Source organism: Callithrix jacchus, chromosome 14 (genome assembly GCF_049354715.1).
Source record: "Callithrix jacchus isolate 240 chromosome 14, calJac240_pri, whole genome shotgun sequence".
NCBI classification, from domain to species: domain Eukaryota; kingdom Metazoa; phylum Chordata; class Mammalia; order Primates; family Cebidae; genus Callithrix; species Callithrix jacchus.
Window position 1 is genome coordinate 6,877,133 of NC_133515.1, and position 21,812 is coordinate 6,898,944.

General features: G+C 48.6%; 1 protein-coding gene across 1 annotated transcript in view; it reads right to left on the reverse strand.

Annotated features, from left to right (window-relative positions):
* The window catches only part of FAM178B (family with sequence similarity 178 member B), a 110,936-nt gene that overhangs the window by 61,584 nt on the left and 27,540 nt on the right, over positions 1-21,812 (reverse strand). Inside the window, exons 6-8 of the mRNA XM_054244524.2 lie at positions 21,093-21,245; positions 12,814-12,919; positions 9,166-9,250 (exon numbers count right to left, since the gene is read on the reverse strand). Of these exons, the coding sequence (XP_054100499.1) occupies positions 9,166-9,250; positions 12,814-12,919; positions 21,093-21,245 (344 nt within the window). The remainder of the gene's footprint in view (positions 1-9,165; positions 9,251-12,813; positions 12,920-21,092; positions 21,246-21,812) is intronic.

Here is a 21,812-nt window from a genome sequence, read left to right on the forward strand (position 1 = left end):
ACTTTGGGGGGTCAAGGTGGGTGGATCACCTGAGGTTGGGAGTTCAAGTCAAGCATGGCCAACATGGAGAAACCCTGTCTCTAAAAAAAAAATAAAATTAAAAAAAAAAGGTATCTACTTATAAGGTTGTTGTGGTGATTAAATGAAATAGGCCAAGTCCTGGTCTTGGTGCCTAGCACAAATTAAGCTCTCTGGAAACGTTACCTATTCTTTTCAATTGAACTATCGTATCCAAGAATAATACATTTTTTTAAAAAAATAGAGGTAAATTATGACGCTGAATTACTGTTATCATTGAATTTCAACTGGAGACTGAAGGGGCTATGTCAAGAAGATTACAGCTCCAATAAAGCTGTGGGTCCTGTGGTCTCCTGGCTGGTCCTCCAAGTGTTTTCCTGTCCATTTGGGTCTAGACAACATTCTCACAGCACCAGTGTGGGGACCACATGGAGCTGGGGTGGCAGACCTGGATCCCAGCTCACCTCTCTGAGGCTAGGGACAATGGGACCAGCCCTGTGGAATCCAGGAGTGAAGGGTACCCAGCATGAGAACAGCATTGGGTCCAGGGCCCAGGCACTTAAGTGCTTCGCACGTTTGGGCAGCTACTGCTGCCACCACCACGGGAGATGCAACCTGCAGATGAGAAGGTCGCAAGGCCTCCACTCTGGGGACTCTGACTGGCTTGCTTCCTGTCCCCACAGCAGGAGGCTGTCCTGTGAACCACAAGAAAGGCAGATCGGTTGAGGCGAGGACACCTCCTAATAACATGGTGAAGAACACAGAGTGCCAACCTAATAGACAGACTAAAGACTGCTTAAATTTCAAAATAATTATTCTGTGTGAAATGTGCCAGACCCTTCCCCCCCCAGCCCACAAAGAGTACCTACTGCATAATTCCATTTATATAAATTCTAGAGAATACAAACTAATCTGCAATGACAGAAAGTAGATCAGTGGTTTCCTACAGACAAGAGGTCGGGGAGGGATCAATCATGAAGAAACACAGGGAAATTTTTGGAGGCCATGGAATATATTTACTAGTTTGATTGTGGCAATGGTTTCACAGGTACGTATGTTAAGTCAAGTATATAAATTATACACTTCAAATGTTCCCAAGTTAATATTTTCAGTTATGCCTCAATAAAGTTGCTTTTTAAAGAAGGATGAACTAAAATAGAAATATGTATTCATGTTTTGTTTCTACACCCCAGTGGCTCATCCCACCTCCAGGACTCCCCACTTGGCAGACCCCTGGTCTAGAAAGCCCCGCCTGACCTTCCTTGTGCAGGTGTGGCCTCTCTAGACACCAGTGGGGAGAACTGGAAAACTCTGAGAAGAGCAACTGACACTGGAGGTAATTTCAGATGGATACCAATGTGGCAAAAGAAATACGGTATAAATACATAAACACGAAAATATAGATAAAATATGGATTACGCATTAATTTTGTTCCTGGAAATAATCACGAGAAACTGTTACTAATGAGTACTTGGAAGGAGGAAGTGTTTGTGGGGAATGGCTGGGAAGAAAGCTTTCACTCTTTATTTTACATCTTTCTCTAGTATTTAAATTTGCTAAACTTAGTACATAGAGTACTTTAAAAAAAAAAAAAACACAGGGGTTACCTGGGTGGTAAGATTACTGGCCATTTTGTTTGCACTTAATTCTTTTTACAAGAAGCAACTTTATGTATGTTATCTGAGAGGAAGAGTGGGAAGGAGGAATAAAGATAAAGGAAGGAGAATGCAACAAGCAAAGGCAGAAAATAAAGTAACCCACAAAACGGGGCCTGTGCAGAAGCCCGAGGCCCCAGGGACTGCGATCCCAGAGCTCTAGGAACAAAGGGAAAAGTGTGAGCGAGTGAGGAAGAACAAAGTGTCCTAAGACTCTACTCAAGAACGTGAAATGAATTTTGTTCCTGGAGCTAAACTTCTCGCCCACTTTCAAAATATCCAAAGAATGCACTGGCCAGGGTCATTCCATTTTATTATATCCCCCTCCTCCTACACAAATATTACAGAAGCCAATAGAGAATGGAATGGGTAGGTAAAAATGGACAATTGTCTTGTAAGCAAATGGGAAAGAACCTACGCGTGCTCTGCTCCTTTTCTAAAGCATTTTGATCTCGCTGATAGAGCCCCTTTTCCTACGGAATTGGTTCAAGACTGGCACTAGGTTAATGGCCAGTCATACTCTGGCTCACCCAAAACATTTTTGTTAAAAAAACATGAGGTCATTTCTCTTAACCAATTAGTTGCACAAGAGTATGTTTGCTTTCAAAACCAAATTCTACCACAAAAACTATTACAGCTAATAAACAAGTTCAGCAGGTTAATATATAAAAATCGACTGCATTTCTACACACAAACAATGAACAATTTGAAAAGGAATTAAGAAAACATTTCTAATAGCACCAAAAGAATAAAATACTTAGGAATAAATTTGACCAAAGAAATGTGAGACATGTACACTGAAAATTATAACACATTGAAAGAAATTAAAGAGGATCTAAATAAATGAAAAGATATCCTCTGTTCATGAATTGGAAGACTTACTTTTATTAAGATAGCAATACTATCCAAAAGTTATCTGTAGATTGAAAACAAGCACTATTAAAATCCCAGCTTTCAATGCTGCAGAAATTGACAAGCTGGTCCTAAAATTCATGGGGAAATGGAAGGGACTCGAAATAGCTGAAACAATTTTGTTAAACGTATAGTTAGAGGACTCACACTTCCCAACTTTGAAACTTACTACAAGCTATACTAATAAAAAATTTAGGGCACTAGCATAAGGGTAGACATATAAACCAATGAAATAAAACTGAGAGTTCAAAAATAAACCCTTACATTTATGGTCAACACGGGTGCCAATATAATTCAATGGGGAAAGAACAGTCTTTTCAACAAATGCTGCTGAGACAACTGGATATCCATATGCAAAAAAAACCAAGCTAGACTCCTGTCTCAAACTACATGCAAAAATGAACTCAAAATGGATCCAAGACCTAAATTTATGAGCTAAAACTATAAAACTTGGCCGGGTACGGTGGCTCACGCCTGTAATCCCAGCACCTTGGGAGGCTGAGGCAGGCGGATCACGAAGTCAGGAGTTCACGACCAGCCTGACCAACATGGTAAAACCCTGTCTCTACTAAAAATACAAAAATTAGCTGAGTGTGGTGGCACATACCTGTAATCCCAGCTACTCAGGAGCCTGAGGCAGGAGAATTGCTTTAACCCAGGAGGCGGAGCCGAGATTGCAGGACTGCACTCCAGCCTGGGCAAAACGGAGCGAGACTCTTTCTCAAAAACAAAAAACAAAACAAAACAAAAAAACCCTATAAAGCTCTTAGAAGAAACCATAGATGAAAATTCTCATAACTGAGACTAGAAAATGATGCCATTTTTTTTTTGAGCCGGAGTTTCACTCTTGTTACCCAGGCTGGAGTGCAATGGTGCGATCTCAGCTCACCACAACCTCCGCCTCCTGGGTTCGGGCAATTCTCCTGCCTCAGCCTCCTGAGTAGCTGGGATTACAGGCACGCGCCACCATGCCCAGCTAATTTTTTGTATTTTTAGTAGAGACGGGGTTTCACCATGTTGACCAGGATGGTCTCGATCTCTTGATCCACCCGCCTCGGCCTCCCAAAGTGGTGGGATTACAGGCTTGAGCCACTGCACCCGGCCCTAAAATGATGTCTTTAAGTTTGACACTGCAAAGGAAAAAATAGGTAAGGTGGACTTCACCAAAATTTTAAAATTTTGTACATCAAAGGACATTATTAAGGGATTGCAAAGAAAGCCCATAGAATGAGAAAAAACATTTTCAAATCATATCTGGTGAAGGTCTAGTATCAAGAATATATAAACAACTTCAGCAACTCAACAAAAGAAAACAACTCTGTTAAAAACAACAACAACAAAAAAAAGTCAGAGCATTTGATTAGATGTTTCCCTGGAGAAAAAAATACAAATGGCCAAAAAGGATATGAAAAGAAGCTCAACATGCCTAGACACCAGAGCAATGCAAATCCAAACCACATGAGATACCACTTCACACCCATTAGGATAGCTACTGTCAAAAAGATGGACAATAACGAACATTTAGGAGGATGCGGAAAAATTGTCATATGTTGCTGATGAAAAGTAAAATGACATAGCCACTTTGGAAAACAGCTTGGCAGTTCCTCAAAAGGTTACACATAGAACTGGGCGCTGTGGCTCATGCCTATAATCCCAGAACTTTGGGAGGTGAAGGCAGGAGGATTATTTAAGGTCAGGAGTTTGAGACTAGCCCAGGCAATACGATGAGTCCCAGTATCCGGAAAAAAAAAAAAATTAGGCACGGTGGTGTGTGGCTGTAGTCCTAGCTACTTGGGAGGCTGAAGTGGGAGGATCACTTGAAACAAGGAGTTCAAGGCTCCAGTGAGCTACGATCACACCACTACATTTCAGCCCAGCAACGAGCATAACCCTGTCTCTAAGAGAAAATAAAAATAAATTGTAAAAAAGTTAAATGTAGGCCAGGCACAGTGGCTCATACCTGTAATCCCAGCACTTTGGGAAGCTGGGGCAGGCAGATCATCTGAGGTTAGGAGTTCAAGACCAGCCTGACCAACATGGAGAAACCCCATCTCTACTAAAAACATAAAATTAGCCGGGCGTGGTGGCACATGCCTGTAATTCCAGCTACTCAGGAGGCTGAGGCAGGGGGATTGCTTGAACACAGGAGGCTGGGGTTGTGGTGAGCTGAGATCATGCCACAGCACTCTAGCCTGGGTAATAAGAGCAAAACTCTGTCTCAAAAAAAAAGTGAAATGTAGAATTACCATGTGACCCAGCAATTCTACTCAAGAATATACTTGAGAGAATTGAAAACGTATGTCCATAAAACACTTGTATGCAAATGTTCAGAGTATTATTATTTCTGGAGACAGGGTCTTGCTTTTCTGCTCAGGCTGAGTACAGTGGCACAATCGTGGCTCACTGCAGCCTCTAACTCCTGGGCTCAGCTTCCTTAGTAGCTGAGACAACAGTGCACGCCACCGTGCCTGGCTAATTTAAAATAAATCTACTTTTGTAGTGACAGGATCTTGCTATGTTGTCCAGGCTGGTCTTGAACTCCTAGACTCAAAAGATCCTCCTGCCTTGGCCTACCAAAGTGCTGGGATTACAGGTATGAGCCACCACACCAAACTTATTATTCATTATGCCCAAAAGGTTGAAATAACCCAAGTGTCCATCAATGGATGAACGGCTAAGTAAAATGTGGTATATCCATAAAATGGCATATTATTCAGCCATAAAAAGGACTGACATATGCTATAACATGCATGAACCTTGAAAGCATTGCTAAGAAAAGAGGATACAAAAAGTATATGATTAGTATATACGATAGTATATGATTTCACTTATATGAAATGTCCAGAATAGGCAAATCCATAGAGATCAAAAGTAGATTAACAGTTGCCAGGATAGGGGAGGCAGGACTGGGGATTGACACTGATGGGAAAGAGGTTTCTTTCTGGGGAGATGAAATGTTCTGGAAGCAGACAGTGGTGATGATTCAGCAACTCTGTATATACTTAAAACCACTGAATCTTACACTTTATTATTATTATTATTTTTTTTTCAAAGTCTCACTTTGTCACCCAGGCTGGAGTGCAGTGGTGTGATCTTGGCTCACTGCAGCCTCCACCTCCAGAGCTCAAGCAATTCTCCTGCCTCAGCCTCCCAAGTAGCTGGGATTACAGGCACCCACCACCACACTCGTGTAATTTTTGTATTTTTAGTAGAGACAGGGTTTCACCATGTTGGCCAGGCTGGTCTAGAACTCCTGACCTTGTGATCCGCCCTCCTCAGCCTCCCAAACAAAGTGCTGGGATTACAGGCGTGAGCCACCTCACCCAGCCTGTTATTTTAATTTAGTTACCAAGAGGACATCTCACATAAAATCTATATCCTGGCCGGCCACGGTAGCTTACGCCTGTAACCCTAGCACTTTGGGAGGCTGAGGCCAAAAGTTCAAGACCAGCCTGGCCAACATGGCTGTTGTAGCAAAACTCCAGCTTAAGAAGACAAAGAGACTGATGGAGACCAAAGAGAACTTCATTTTAGGCCCAGGCCGGGAGGAAATGGCTGCCGACCCCAACCAAGAAGGCAGTTTAGCTTACATGCTGTTTGAGGCAGAAAATTAAGTCAGGAAGCAGGTTTCACATGAAGACAGTCAAGTTTTACAATCTTGGACTTCATGGTCATTTGACTCTATAGCCTTGCAGCTAAGGTAGGGGGTCGAAAGGTTGGGGGAGGTCATCCAGGGAGATCAGAACAGGAAATGCAGGAATGTGCATGCCACAGACCTAAAGATGTACTCTGGTGCTCTTATCTATATAGAGAGAGGGTGATGCCCGGCCTGCTAGTCTGTTCCTTTTCGGAATACAGCTTATAACTAAGCCCAGAATACAAGATAAGCTTACAGTTTCACTAGGGGGAGGTTACTCAAATTCCTTAGTCTTCGTACAACTTTTAAACGGCCTTTACTTTTAGTTAACTACTACTTGTGCTATGCTTATTGTTTAAACCATATTCTGTTCTATTTTATTTCATTTTATTTTCCTTCCACACACACAGTCACTGGAGCACACCCGTAATAGTCAATGCTCTGAAGTCCTGGTCCCAGGACCTGTCCTGGGCCCCTCAGCTCTTCTCTTCATCAGCAGTTTAGGATAAAGGCGATTCCATAAGACTCTCCTCAAGACAGTCTGGGAAGAACTGTTGGTCATCACAAACTCCAGGAAAGGATGGAGGTTTACACACACACAAATTTCCCGTTTACATGTGAGAAGCGACTTGAACATACACGCAGGCGCACACACCTATCACGGCTACAGGGGAAGGGACGCAGCCCCAGTCTACCCTGAGCTCTGTGCCCCAGAGGCCTACTGTCCTCTCAGACATTCAGAGCCCCAGGATATTAGTGAAACCCTGCGGAGCTCGACTTCCTTCTGCATCAATCCTGGATCTAATTTAACCTTAGAAATGCTTCCTGAGGTCTCGCGCAGTGGCTCACACCTTTAATCTCAGCACTTTGGAAGGCTGGAGGTGGGTAGATCACCTGATATCAGGAGTTTGAGACCAGCCTGACCAGCATGATAAAATCCCGTCTCTACTAAAAACAAAAAAATTAGCCAAGCATGGTGGTGGCCATCTGCAATCCCAGCTACTTGGGAGGCTGAGGCAGGAGAATCACTGGAACCTGGGAGGTGCAAGTTGCAGGGAGCTGGAATTGCGCCACTGTACTCCAGCCTGGGCGACGGAGTAAGACTCCGTCTCAAAAAAAAAAAAAAGCAATGCTTCCTGAACTGGCAGTGTATCTTTAGCCCTAACTCCTGGCAGACTCGCTCTGAGAACCTGGCCCTTTTGCTCTTGACCTAGCTTTTAAAAAATAACTTCTTTTGCATGCTATTTCACTTAGCACAGTGTTTTCAATGTTCATCCATCGTGTAGCATGTGTCAGAATTTCCTTCCTCTTTTTTAAAAATAATACATCACGGATATTCAAAGAATTTCCTTCTTTTTCAAGGCCGAATAATATTCTGCTATACGTATAGACCACATTTTGTTTATCCATTCATGGATGGACACTTGGGTTGCTTCTGTCTCTTAGCTATTATGATAATGCTGCTAAGAACCTGGGTACGCAACTATCTACTTGAGTCCCTGCCCTCAGTTCTCTAATGGACCCTGCCTCTCACTTTGCCCACACCAGCCAAGATCCCAGCTTCAGGTATGGAATTCTCTAGGTCAGCCCCTGGTCTCCCTGGCAGAAAAACAGAATCCCAGGCTGGGCTCTCAGGTGGTATCCACGGGAGATGCTTTGGAGTTGGAGGAGCTAGAGCTGAGCTAAGCTGACAGGGGACTCAAGAGCCCATTTCTGACCTCTCCTAACGGGGGCACACCAGAGACAACACGGCAAGAAGCAAAGGAGAGTGGGGTGTCCCCTCTGCCTCAGCGGAGGAGACACATACCACTGCACAGAGCAGAACAGCAGGACAAGGGAGGCCTCTGTTCCCCTAAAGGGCAGGCATGCCGCAGAGGCGGCCCCAGGGGCTCCAAAGGGCATCAGGGGCTGCAGGGGCAGAGGTTATAAAAAGCAAGAGGGTGCTGAGACTGGTGCTATTCAGAAGACCTCAGTTAGAGGGCTCATGGAGTGGGGGGTGGAGGAGTTTGGAATGCTCTAATTTGACAGATGGCCTCAGCTCAGCCAACTCCTGAAGCAGAAGAGGCACAAAAGCAGAAACTTGAAGGGCTGGGGGTTCATGGTGCACCCTGGGGCTACAGCCCTGGCTTTCCAGGCCTTGTGCTTTTGTGCTCTGGGATGAGCAGCCTACAGCTGGCAGGGAGGTGGTATCTGGCCACCTGGGAGTCCCTCTCACTGTCTGCCTAAGCAACTTTCAACTGGTTACATGATATTTTTTGGTGCCAAAGTGTCTAGGTTCAGGTACCAAATGATGACAGCCTAGGGAGGGTGCAGCCACTGGGGCGGGAGGAGCAGGAAATTAATTCCTTCTGTGGAACTCTGAACATCCAAAAGTATTATAAAGAGGAATTAAATATACCTCCTAAATGCCACAACCAAGGTGCCAGCTTGAGGCTCTCATTCCCACCCAGACCAAACTCAGGAGCACTGCAGATGTCCTATCAGCCAAGGAAGGCTGTCACTGGGGGAGATAGCTTCAGACTTCCCTTTGGTGACTCCAACGTAAGGAGGATCCTGATTTGATGTGGATATTCCTGAAACCCTCCCAAGCTAACAGTGCTCTCAGGAAGAACTTGGGGGGCAAGCTGTCTCCTCAGACCTAGAGACTGTCTCAGTCTGAACCCACTGTTCTGGACTGCTCTGGGCTCCCAAGAGCCTGTGAGGTCAGTCTGGCCACAGCCACAGGGACCAAGATCTGAGGCCAGCTCAAGATGCTGAGGAGCCTGTTGGTTCAGCTTTTTACTAATGCTGGAGCCTGAGCCAAAGATGGCGTGATGCTTCCACATCCTGGTGATGCAAGGTCCCCACCAGCATCTCCCCTGCTGCTGGGCTCTAGGCACTGAGTCAGTATCAAGGGCTTGGGAGCTCAGCACGCCACTCTCCACCCTGCATTCCAGTACTGACCGGACTGAAGGAAGAGCTCATCCACACTGAGATCCCACAGAAGACCAAAGGCTCCCAAAGACGTTTCTGGAGGCCATGTCAGCAGCTAGGTGGAAAAAAATAGCTGGTTACCTGGGTCATTCCTATGAAGCAATGCTAGCAAACTTCTATTACTCCACATTAAATAAATCCCATTTAATTCTTGCAAGTCTGTATGGTAGGTGACTGTCATTGTTGCCAATTAAAAGATGGGGAAACCAAGCTCAGAGAGGTCAAACAACTTCCCCAGAGTCACACAGCCTGTGAGTAGCAAAGCCAGCACTCAAGCCCAGACACCCAGGTCTGTGTTACTTGAAACCTCCTACTCCGTCCACCTCCTGGTATGGGAGTCTTTGTCCCTTTGCCCCTTGCTCCCTGTGGTCACAGCCATGCCTCTCCAGGGAAGGACCTGGGATAAGGGAGAGAAAGCTTGCCTGCACTGACCACAGGTGGCAGGACAATCACAGGGTGGGCCCTCTCTGAGATCCTCGAATCATTTCCAGTTCAGCACCTTCACTCACTGTCATCTGAGACCACCAGCTTGGAAGGTCCTTGGTACCGAGCACAGGTCCTCAAATAAGAGCGGGGTGGTAACCCCGCTCTGGAATCCTTACCTGAAGGCTCCTGGAGCCTGACAGTCAGAAGCTGGGGTTTGGAAGATGCAGAGAGGCTGACAAGGGGATGAGCAATGGGACAGCAGCAGCTCACAGGTTCCATCTGGTCTGGGCACTTAGCAAGCGACCGTGGCTGCCATGCTGCGCAGGACATCCTTCCTTTTCAGTTCCCAGAAAAGCCTGCTATGTGGGCGCTGTGGTCACATCTCCTTTCAGGACTAAGGCTCTTGCTCCCCTAGGGGCTGGGCACTGTTGCTGTTGGGGCCTTGAGCCGAGGCCCTCTCTGAGCCTTGACCTTGGAGGGAGCACTTGGTTCGAGGTCACAGCCCTCACCAAGTGTCTGATAACTGGCTGAGGCTGGAGAGCTTGCCTCAACTGGGTCACGGGACTCCAGAACCTGGCGGGACCACCTGGGGCCAACTGCTCTCCCTCCCTCACAGGTGTGATTCCAAAGCACGCTCCCCAGTAAGCCTGCGCAGAAGCCCTCGGCTTGGCATCTAGAACTCTGCCTTTCTCCTGTCATAACTTCTTATGATTATTATCATTATTACTTTTGTCTTTTTGTTTCTTTCCTTTTTGTGGAGAACAGAGTCTCATTATATCGCCCAGGCAGGTCTCGAACTCCTGGGCTCAAGCTATCCTCCTGCCTTGACCTCCCTAAGAGCTGGATTACAGGTGTGAACCATAGCGCCCCTTCTCCTTTCATAACTTCTTACATTTTCATGGCTGAACGGTTGAGTCTCTCCCAAGAATATACATTCACTGAGGGTGTACGCCTCCTGCTGATGTCTACTCTCCTAGCAAAGCTGGCCCACATGAGGGCATAGTTTACCCAGTGCCCATGCATTCCCTACTAAAGCCCCTGGGAGGCACGGGATCAAGTCCCTGAGAGGACTCAGGCTGTCCTTTCCAAGAATGTCAAGGAAGAAGGACTGAAGCAGTCTGCCCACCTCACCCATGCCCTGGCTCTCAGAAGGTACAGGCCTGGCCCCAGCAGCCCTGGGACCCCACTTCCCTAGCTGCCTTTGACTGGACAAGGGGACCACTTAACTCCTCTTAGCCTAACCAGATTCTCCTTCCTGAGGAACCAGATTTAGGAACTGAGTCTGGCCTTACTTGGCCATGGAGCCTGAGGGGAGAGAGCAGCAGAGGCCGGTCCTGGGATCCTGACCCTTCCTCATCCCTGGGTCCCGCTCCTCCTGGAGCTCAGCATGCCCCTGTCCTGGGATCCCAGGAACCACCCTTGCACCTACAGAAGGCAGCCCCCATGGGTTTCTGCCTCCCAAAACCACCATCCCCAGTAATTGCTTGAGGTTCTAAATCCCGAGGATACTGCCAGCAAGGCCCCCTAAAGCCAAGATCTGGGTTCACCCATGGGGATAGGAACTTTTGTTTCTCCGTCTTGCAGAGTGTAAGCTGGAACCTCTGCACTAACAGTGTGCCTTGCAGAGGACGCCCAGGCCCAGAGCAGAACTCTGCGGGGGCACCACAAGGGCAAGGCAGCTCACAGGATGTCCACTTCACCTCCTCATGGGCCCATCACGCCTGGCTCTGAGGCACAGAGCTGATGCTAAGAAACGCATCCGTGGTGATACAGGAGCATGGCAGGGCCAGAACTCATACGAAGTCTGTGTCTGTCTGACCTCCCACACTACTCTCTGCTCTAGCCCCCTCCCAGTATGATGAAGATTGGGAAACAGACAGGGCAAGGCTTGCCCATGCCTTGATGGGGGTCTCTGAACCTGGAAGAGACCAAGACGCCCCGGGGAAGGCACTCCACGCTGTGTCAGGGTCACACAGGGCCCCTCTGTGGGCGCTGTCTCAGACAGGCCCTTTGTGCCTCCCAATGCTCGATTGTGCGTTCCATCATATGCTGTGCAAGGAGCACTGGCTGCACCAGCCAGCGTGGGGAATAATGGCCCCACTGTTCCCCGTTAACCCCTGCTCCTTCTGGGCCTTAGGCGGGGGTCTAGGGGCTGGCAAGGTTAGCAGCTACACATCAGAGCCCCAGGAGCTGTGTGTCTTCTTCCTCCAGGGTGGAGAGGAGCAAGGCAAAGAACCCAGAGTGTGAAGGGAGAGCTGGAGGGCTCTCTCTGGACTGCAGCCAGCTTGCCGAGCAGTTCCCAGAATAATCCATCCCTCATGATGGCTCTGATTTACAGCTGGGGTCCAGTCTCCAACTGGCAAGAATGGGACCAGCTGGAACTTGTGACCCGCCTGTCCCCAGACAGGGACGATTCTGGGTGGGAGCCAAGGCCAGGATGACTTCCTCATGCCTGGCATTCAGATCACAGCCGTTAGCTCCTGGGCTGTCACTGCTGGCTTCTCACTGCCTCCCTCTGTGCAAAGGTGTCAAGTCCCAGGCAGAATGTATGTTCCCCCATGGCAAAACATTTTAGCAGCAACAAGGAGAGAAGAAACAGGGCAGCCGGAGCAGCTGCTCGAGGCTTTCCCAGCCATCCTACAACTATATACAGGAAGCACACACACTCAAACACCCAAGCACCCTCGGCTCCAAATTCACGAGAGCTCCACACTTCAAGGGGCACTGCAAGGTTGCCATAGGCCCTGAGCGGCCCTCCCGCTGCTTATGGGATAAAGGACCTGTGACCATTGTGAAGAAATTAACTTTGGAGCACTGGAAGCACTTTTTGAGGGGCTTAGACAGATTCATTGAGAGGTTAGACTGTAAGTCCACTGGGAACACTAGGTCCCTCAGGAAAGCCACATGAGGGCACAGGCAGCACCCAGAGACACACACATACCCTCAGCGGAAGCAGAGGCTCTCAGTGCTCACTGCTCTGGGAGGCCACAGACGAACCTCCCTGGCCTTGGCATCCTTAGCACTATGGTGGGGATCATGCCCAATAAGCTCTCCTCCCTCCTCCCAGTCTGAGCCCAGCCAAGTAGCATCGAAGGCAAGAAGAGGTGAAGTGCCCACTCCGCGGCCTGCGGGCCTGCCAGGCCACCAGGCTGCAGCACTCCTGCCACCTAGTGGCAGGCCTGTAGTTCTCACCTGAAACAGCCACTGGAGTAGGGGCACCGGGCAGTCAGGCATGTGCAGGTAGAGGGTGCTCAGGAGGCCGCTCCGCAGGAAGGAGAGCTGCTGGGCTGGCGAGGAGCTGGGGGAAGAGGGCTCAGGTTAGGGGGGGCTTCTGTGCCAACACACCAGGAGGCTGTCACTACCCAGCTTCACTGGCTGTTTAGGAAGTATATCAGTAACGCTACAGACAAATGTGCTTTTCCAGCCCTCAATACACGGATCTATGGGAAGGAAAAGAACCCAGGCTAGCATCAGAATCACCTGCTCTTCTCACGTTGCGTGAACACACCTCATAGTGTTTAAAACACATGGTGGGTGGCCAGACGTGGTGGCTCACACCTGTAATATCTGCACTTTGGGAGGCCAAAGTGAGTTGGATCACGAGGTCAGGAGTTCAAGACCAGCCTGGCCAACATAATGGAGCTCTGTCTCTACTAAAAATACAAAAATTGGCGGGAGCAAGCAATCCCAGGTACTTGGGAGGCTGAGGCAGGAGAACTGCATGAACCTGGGAGGCAGAGGCTATAGTGAGCTGAGATTGTGCCACTGTACTCCAGCCTGGGCAACAGAGTGAGACTCCATCTCAAACACTCACAAACACACAGACACACACACACAGATGGCAGGGCAGGGCAGTCTGCCCTTTCCATTAGAACACAGGGGGAAATTGGGGTATTTGCCAGGGGTGTGGAAAGGTGAGTAGTGAGCCCAGGAGCGGGCATCTTAGCGTTCCTCCAGCTGCAAGGGGCGGGCAGGATTACCCCTGCGAGCCCAGTGTCTCAGGCTTTGGTTACACAGGGCATTTCTGCTCTGCTTTATGTTTTTCAGACACAAAAGGGACACCTGAGAAGACGGGAAAATAACAAAAAGCTGCCGGGGATGAAGACATTCCGGGAAGGAAATACCAAACGACGGTTCCATGGATTCTTCAGAAACCACGTGATCTGTAAGTGTCTCAGATGCCAGAGATGGGGGCATACTCAGACCGGCCACATGGCTGTGGCAGTGACCGCGTGCCCCTCTGGCCTCTCGCTCCTAACAGGAGCTCTCAAAATCAGCGCTGGTGTGGAGATGAGCCCTGCACTGGGAATCACTGACCTGGTAGATCACCTTGAGCTACATGATTCTAAATCTCTGCAAAATGAGTTGTTGAAATATTTCATGTGGTTGTAGCCTCTGGCAGAAGGTGCTTCAGAAGTCATTTTAGAGGGGTTAGCTGGACTTTGTCACCATTCCTGAGCTCCTGATCATCCCCAGAGAGGCTGGGTTTGGGGTAGGATTCTCCTATGTCCTGTGCATTTTGTGACCACCCTCTTTGCTTGCTCTCTCTAGACCACATCCCAAAGATAATTATCATGGATTCCAGGAAATGGAAACGTAAGTTCACGTCTTTTTAGTCTGTTTGTTTTTGAGACAGAGTCTTGCCCTATTGCTCAGGCTTCAGTGCAGTCTCGAGATCTCGGCTCACTGCAACCTCTGCCTCCCAGGTTCAAGTGATTCTTCTGCCTCAGCCTCCTGAGTAGCTGGGATTATAGGCATGTGCCACTGTGCCTGGCTAATTTTTATACTTTTAGTAGAGACAGAGTTTTGCCATGTTGGCCAGGCTGGTCTCAAACTCCTGACCTCGTAATCCACCCACCTCGGCCTCCCAAAGTGTTGGGATTACAGGCATGAGCCACTGTGCCCAGCCTGTTCTTTTTAATGGCCCAAATGCACGCAAAGAATGTTTCAGATAGTACTTAACATTGCCGCCCTAAATAAAAAGTTTTTTAGTCAGCTCAACCTCCTCCTTCTGCTCCTCCTCCTGCTCCTCCTCCTTCTCCTTTTTTAAAAAGGACATCAGACTTTAATCTGCTAGGAACAGAATGCTACAAAACAAAGATTATCCTCTGAGCCAAGCTGCTGTCTCTCTGAGTATGTCCAGGCAATTTACAAATTGCATGTTTTTTCTCTAAGTCATTTAAGTTCAGAGGAGAAAGCAGCTTTGTTCCTGTGGTTGTGAAGTTTACCGCCCTGAAATAGACCTTCATTTGTACATACAAACACGTGTGCACCCCGGGACTGCTGGCATGCTCCTCTCTATCCACGTGCCTGGTCACATGGAGACTTTCATGGACTGACCCCCAACGAGATGTATAGTTCAAGAACATGCACAGCAGCCTGAATGCAGACAATACCTATGCAAACAATGACGGGAGGACCTTGCAAATTGGTAGAACCCTGAGAGGCCATGTGGTGAGAAGGCTGATGATTCAGGGACTCTGAGGAGATTCTGGCTCTGGCATTCTGCTGCAGGGGGCACCCCGCCAGTTTCTTAGTGGGAGAATTGACTGTACAAGGCCCTGTTGGCTCAGATCAACACATTTCTAACTGCTGCTCCAAGGGAGAGACCCCACAGTTGCAATGTCTCCCTTCTACGTGGGCCTTGCAGTTTCTGTCAGAGAAATGATTGATTGGCCTCTGAGTTCATTGCTGCTGAGAAAATTTTGTCTATGGGATGAGAAGCAAGAGAAAGACAGAAAGGACACAGTCCTGCTTTGCCCTGGGGTGAATCGCTTTCAAGGAACTCTGTGTTTAGGGTTAGAGGCAAGGAATCCCCTCTGAAGGCTGAGTACACGCTCAGTGGGAATGGGTACTCCTTGGCTCAGCCAGAAGCCCTTCTATGCCCTTCAGGATGGCACAGCGTGGGGGGGCAGGGAATGGGCCTCGTGTACAGACAATGCCCTAACTCTGGTGAAGGAAGGAGGGTCCCAACAGCAGCACCTGGGCTGGGAAGCCTGGAGGAAAAGGGAACAAGGAAAGGGGTGAGAGGCCTGTGCAGTGAAAGCTCAAACACCTTGGATAACAGAATCAGCTGTTGTCAGACTCACATCCCCACATCAAGAACATGGATGCTGGGTACAAAGGGGTGCCTCTGTCCATATCCAAGCCAATGCTGAGGTCAGAAGTTACCCTGAGAATGTTGGAGGACCCTGGAGGGAGAGACGGAGGGACAGTCTCCGTCAGCAGATGACACACAGGCCTGGCTGAGTGGGAAGCCCCAGCTGTCAGTCCTGAGGATCCCACGAAGGGAGGTTCCCATCGGAATCCTCAGCTGTGACTGGAGATGAGAAGGGAGTAGCCACAATCAGAACACTGCTAATCCCCAGCCACAACAGCAATGACAGCGGCCAGGTGTCTGCCTCCACCCTCGCCATCCACTGGAGCAGAAGGAAGTGAGGGGAGGACGTCAGCTACAACGGGGAAACCCACAGAACCAGTGACACCAAATGGGGTAGCTGGGCTCAGCGCACGGGGCTTCCCGAGCAGAGCTCCTACTGGCTTCATCTTGGAATTTCTGTTCCTCATGATGCCCAAGGGAAGATTCTTCCCGCCTCAGCCTCATTTATTTTAAGGGCAGCAGTCCCAGAAGGCAAAGTCTCTGAATGCCTTGAGAATCCCAAGTGGTGGCTGAAGGATAAACACCAAGTGCAGTTATTTATAAGTATCAGTTCCTGGGCCTTTGCCAAGTTACTCAAGTCAGTCTGAATAAAATGCCTAAATACAACAGAAACCAATAGCAACCAAAAGCTTTCACCTACGGCCCTTTCTTTTTCTTTCCTTTGTTTACATGGAAGAGAGGCCAGGTGCAGTGGCTCATGTCTATAATCTCAGAACTTTCGAAGGCCCAGGCAGGAGGATAGCTTGAGGCCAGGAATTCAAGAGCAGCCTAGGCAACACAGTGAGACCCTGTTTCTAAAAAAAAAAAAAAAAAACATGAAAATTTTAGCTGACCATGGTAGTGCACACCTGTGGTCCCAACTACTTGGAGGCTGAGGCAAGAGGACCTCTTGAGCCAGGAGTTGGAGGCTGCTGTGAGCCGTGATCATGTTACTACACTCCAGCATGGGGCAGCAGAGCATGAGCCTGTCTAAAAACAAGAAAAAAAAATAGGCCGGGCATGGTAGCTCACACCTATAATCCCAGCACTTTGGGAGGCCGAGGCAGGTGGATCATGAGGTCAAGAGATGGAGACCAACCTGGTCAACAAGGTAAAACCCCATCTCTACTAAAAATACAAAAATTAGCTGGGCATGGTGGTGCACACCTGCAGTCCCAGCTACTCAGGAGGCAGAGGCAGGAGAATTGCTTGAACCCAGGAGGCGGAGGTTGCGGTGAGCCGAGATTGTGCCATTGCACTCCAGTCTGGGTAACAACAGCAAAACTCCGCCTCAAAAACAAACAAACAAAATGAAGTAAAAATAAGCGAGCGTTACCACAGGCAGAAACTCAGGGATCCCACGACAGCCCTGTTTGCTGCCTCCGCTTGCTCTTTATTTTGGGGGCAGATGCAGCCAGCTGGAGGGCTCAGCCCTCTTCACACTCCATAACTGCTGGATTTATTGCACCTGGGCTTCAACCCTGGCCTCTTCCTCCAGAAAGGGAAGCTCATGGCAAAACAAGAGCTGGGGCTGCCGGGCCTTGGGGAGCAGCTCAGCCTCATCCACCTCCTTCTTTCCCCTGCCTGCTGGATATTCATGGAGAACACCCTGGCCCATGCATTGGGCTTCCAGAAAGTACGCTTACACCAATGGCAGATGAACCCAGAGGACAAATGCAGACCCCAATGTCCTTGCAAACACTGTGGAGGGGCCTATGACTAATTGAGCAGGGCAGGCAAACTCCACCCTTCCAACTTCTGCCCGAGTGGGATGCAGGCTTTGGTGCTGACGCTTTTCCATGAAGGAGCATCAGATTTCCTTTTCAATTACTGTCAAGGGAGGAGGAACAAGTTCCATTTCTGTAATCAGGTGGTACCAGCTTCCAGCATAATGGCCTATGACTCTGGTGGCTGGGGACCGACCCTGGGATGCACAGCTAGCTTGCGATGGATGAAGGGGTCATCTGGACCAGGTGCATTTCTAAGGCAGGCTACCCAGGAAGGGGGTTCTTGCACATAAACCTGAATATATCCAACAGGGCAGTTGCTGGGCACAGACGCCAAGCCCACTCGTGCTCGTTCTGCAATCTAAAGCAAACTGCTTAATTTGCGCCATTGCCTACTTTGTTCAGAGGGAAGAAAGATATTTTCCCCCTTTCACAGAAGGGCAAGGAGTGAATCTATTTCAAGAGCTGATTTTTTAAAATATGGCATTTACTTCCCCCCTTCTAATGATAAAAATGATATATGTTCATCGTATAAAGTTAGGACTATACAGCGGGTATAATGAGGAAAATGAAAAACTGGCTGTCAGCTCACACAGTGTGAACTTTCTCCCATCTGAGTACTAACCAGGCCAGACCCTACTCAGCCTCTGAGATGAGAGAACACTTGGGCATGTTCAGGGCACAGCCGCAGACCACAGTGGTAACTTTGTGTATGAAACTGGACTGATGACTTGTTGTTACTAGTTTTTGAGACAGGGTCTCACTCTGTCACCCAGGCTGGAGTGCGGTGGCAGGATCGTGGCTCACTGCAGCCTTGACTTCCCTAGGCTCAAGCAATCGTTCCTCCTCAGCCTGGCAAGTAGCTGAGGCCACAGGCATGCCACCACACCTGACTAATATTTTTGCATTTTGTTTTGGTAGAGATGGAGTTTCTCCATGTTGGCCAGGCTGGTCTAGAACTCTTGAGCTCAAGCGATCTTCCTGCCTCAGCCTCCCAAAGTGCTGGGATTACAGCTGTGAGCCACCATGCCCGCTGACTGCTTCTTAAGAGTTCCAGTAACCTTGTCACCCAACTCCATGGCCATGTTTCCTGCTGAATATGGTAAGGCCATTATTCAAGGACTGACTAGTGTTTTCCCACTCTTGTGTTTGGCCTTGAAGTCCTTGGCACAAGCAGGAAATGAAAGATGACCCAGGGCTATATGATGACCTCCAGGTAGTGGGCCTTACCCCTCCCTGGCAGAGGTCCCAGGACTGAGTCAGAGTCACACAGAGGGCATTCCCCCCAGAAGGCCTAAAGCGGATTCCCAGGGCTGCAGATCTGAGGCGCGGGCAACACCCTCTCTACTGAGCCTTGTTAGCATATCTGAGGGAGGAGGTTCTGATGCCCTCACACCAGGGAAGCGGGGCAGCCACGTGGCCCCATTTGGCAGGCCTGCTCTGATCCTAGGTCACCCCTCCACGAGCCATCTCATCTATCAAACACTTCCTGCCCGCCATCCAGTCTAGGACAGAAAACCTGCTGTCGGCACAAACTCTGTGGCTGAAGCCGCCCAGGAAATGCCTTCCTTTCTCCACCAACTGCCTCAGTTCCTGCCCAACCATTCTTTCAATCTCTCCTTTCTCTAGTTCTTTTTCCATCATCTATCTCTTTATGAAATACTTTTTGAACACGGTGATGTGAACCCTTACTAATGTTCTTACACTCAGACCCAATACCTCACACTGCAGCTATGAACACATTTTAGACCTCCAGACAAATACTTATATATAAGAATATTCCTAATGTATTATTTATAATAAAGGGTGGAAAAAAAATTTATGTCCAAAAAAATGAGGAAAATGGTTAAATATGTTAGGGCATCAATGTAATAAAGAATTCTTTCTTTATTAACATTTTACCATCTAATTGCAATGTTTAGATGTTGTTCGGGTTCTGATTTGAACAATCTATAAAAAACATCTGAAGAAAATTGAAGGCCGGGCACGGTGGATCACGTCTGTAATCCCAGCACTTGGGGAGGCTGAGGCAGGTGAATCATTTGAGCCCAGGAGATTGAGACCAGTCTGGGCAACACGGTGAAACCCCATCTCTACAAAAATACAAAAATCAGCCTAGAGTGGTGGCACACACCTGTAATCCCAGCCACTTGGCAGGCTGAGGTGGGAGGATTGCTTCAGTCAGGAAAGCAGAGGTTGCAGTGAGCTGAGATGGCGCCACTGCATACCAGCCTGGGCGATAGAGAGAGACTGCTTCGCAAAAAAGAAAAAAAGAACACTGAAATCTGAGCACTGTTATCAGTGCTATTAAGAAAGTACTATTTCTTTAGGTATAATAATCTTATTGAAGTTATGCCTAAAAATAGTCTTATGTTTTAGAAACACAAACTGAAGTAGTTGTAGATTACATTTTCTGTGTCTGAGATTTGCTTAAAAGTAATCTCGAGTTGATGGTATTGGTGGGCAGAGGTTGAGAGGAAACAAGATTGGCTTGGAGTTGATCCTCATTCAAAGTGAGTGATGGGTGTGTGCAGAGACAGTATATGGTTCTCTTTACTTTGATATGTTGTAACTTTCCATGATAAAAACTTTTTTTTTTTGCAGACAAAGTCTCACTGTTCCTCAGGCTGGAGTGCAGTGGCATAATCTCTGGTCACTGCAACCTCCGCCTCCTGGGTTCAAGTGCTGGGATTATCGTCGTGAGCCACCGTGCCCGGCCCAATAAAAACTTTTAAAGGAAGCATATCAATGTTAAGCGTAATCTTTGTTTCATACAATAAGATGGACTTGGAATTCAGGAAATAAACATAAGCCCTGAATAACTGGAAAAGAGAGCAAGACTCTGGTGTTCAAATCTTGAGGTGGCCAAAGAGACCACAGAAGCAGCCCCGCTTCTGTGCTCTTCACTGAGTGGGTGAGGGCAGCCCCTTCTCCACGGCCCTGGCCTCTAGCCCCGTGGAGCACCAGCCTGCCTGAGCACCAGGTAGGTGCCGCTGACTGAACCCTGCAGGCTTTCCTTCCTCTTCTTAAATATATTAGCTCATAATCCCAAGTGTTGGATATGATTGTGGTAAATCTTTTTCTCTCAAAAAGCAATATAGTCAGTGGTTATGTGATAATGATCATGAATTTACTCCCTTTTGTTAGTGTGTGCGCCTGTGGCTGGGGACAGGCTTTTCAGTGTCGGCATCACACACACACTGAAGTGCAGTGCCTCCAACAAGCAGGTGGAAGGGCCCGTCATATGCCCTGGATGGCCCATGAAGGGGCCTCAGTGCTGACAGAGACACAGTGCCAAGGCACACATGGTGAGTCTGAATCAAGCTGTTCTGTGACACTGGGGAGTGGGGAAGGAAAAAGCAACATGAACCTGTAAATGTACAACTGGCTATCTGCTATAATGTGGGTATTTTTAAAGTATGTGCAACAAAATTAGTAAATAAAATACTGTAAGTAGACAGCGTCACCTACATCCCTGAAAGCCGACACATTCAAATTGGCCTGATCAATTTTCCCACTTTGGGGTGGCCTGTATCCCCAGGCTCCAGAAGGGAAGAGGCCTGGACAGGATGTGCCACCCTCCCATCCCGCCTCCCCACACTTACCTGAGGAACAGCTCTTCCAGGTGGCTACGTGGCTTTAGGTGTGAGGAGTCCAGGATGCATGGCAGGGGGTGACGCCTGGCCAGAAACACAGTCTCACCTGGATGGACCGGCGGGATGGTCTGCAGGGACACTGAGTACTTTTCCACCAGCATTCTGGTAAGGCAAGGGACAGGAGGGCTGAGCATCAAAAGGTGCACCTGGGGGCGGGACATCAGAAGGAGCATGGGGGAAGGGGGGAAGGGGGGAAGGGGGGAGGGGGGAGGGGCACGCCCCAGGGGCTTTCCTGCCTTGCAGTCCTTGCGACAGACCAGGGGGACAGTGCCACCTGCTGTTGGAGGAAGAGCCCATCCAGACACACTGGAGACCTTCACTCTCACATCAATATGGCCCATCCCTTGCTCAGGGCATCAGTCCAGCAGACAGAAGATCTAACCCCACCCACTGGCTTTGTCAGGTCAAACTTTCACTGCACGTCTACAATGCCAGGTGTGGAAGGTGAGTCAGGAAGAGCATAAACAAATCACTGCAATCCCCTCCGACAAGTGGACAGAGAGGCCTACAGGGCAGCTCTGTAAGGGCACAGGAGAGGAGCACTGGGTGTGGTGAGGGTCAGGGAGGGCATCCTGGGAGTGGCAGGAAGGCTAGCAAGCGGCACGAGGGTGGGCGGAAGCAGGAAGCAGCAAGAGGGTCTTGAGCCCAGATGAAGGAGCCCAGACTTTC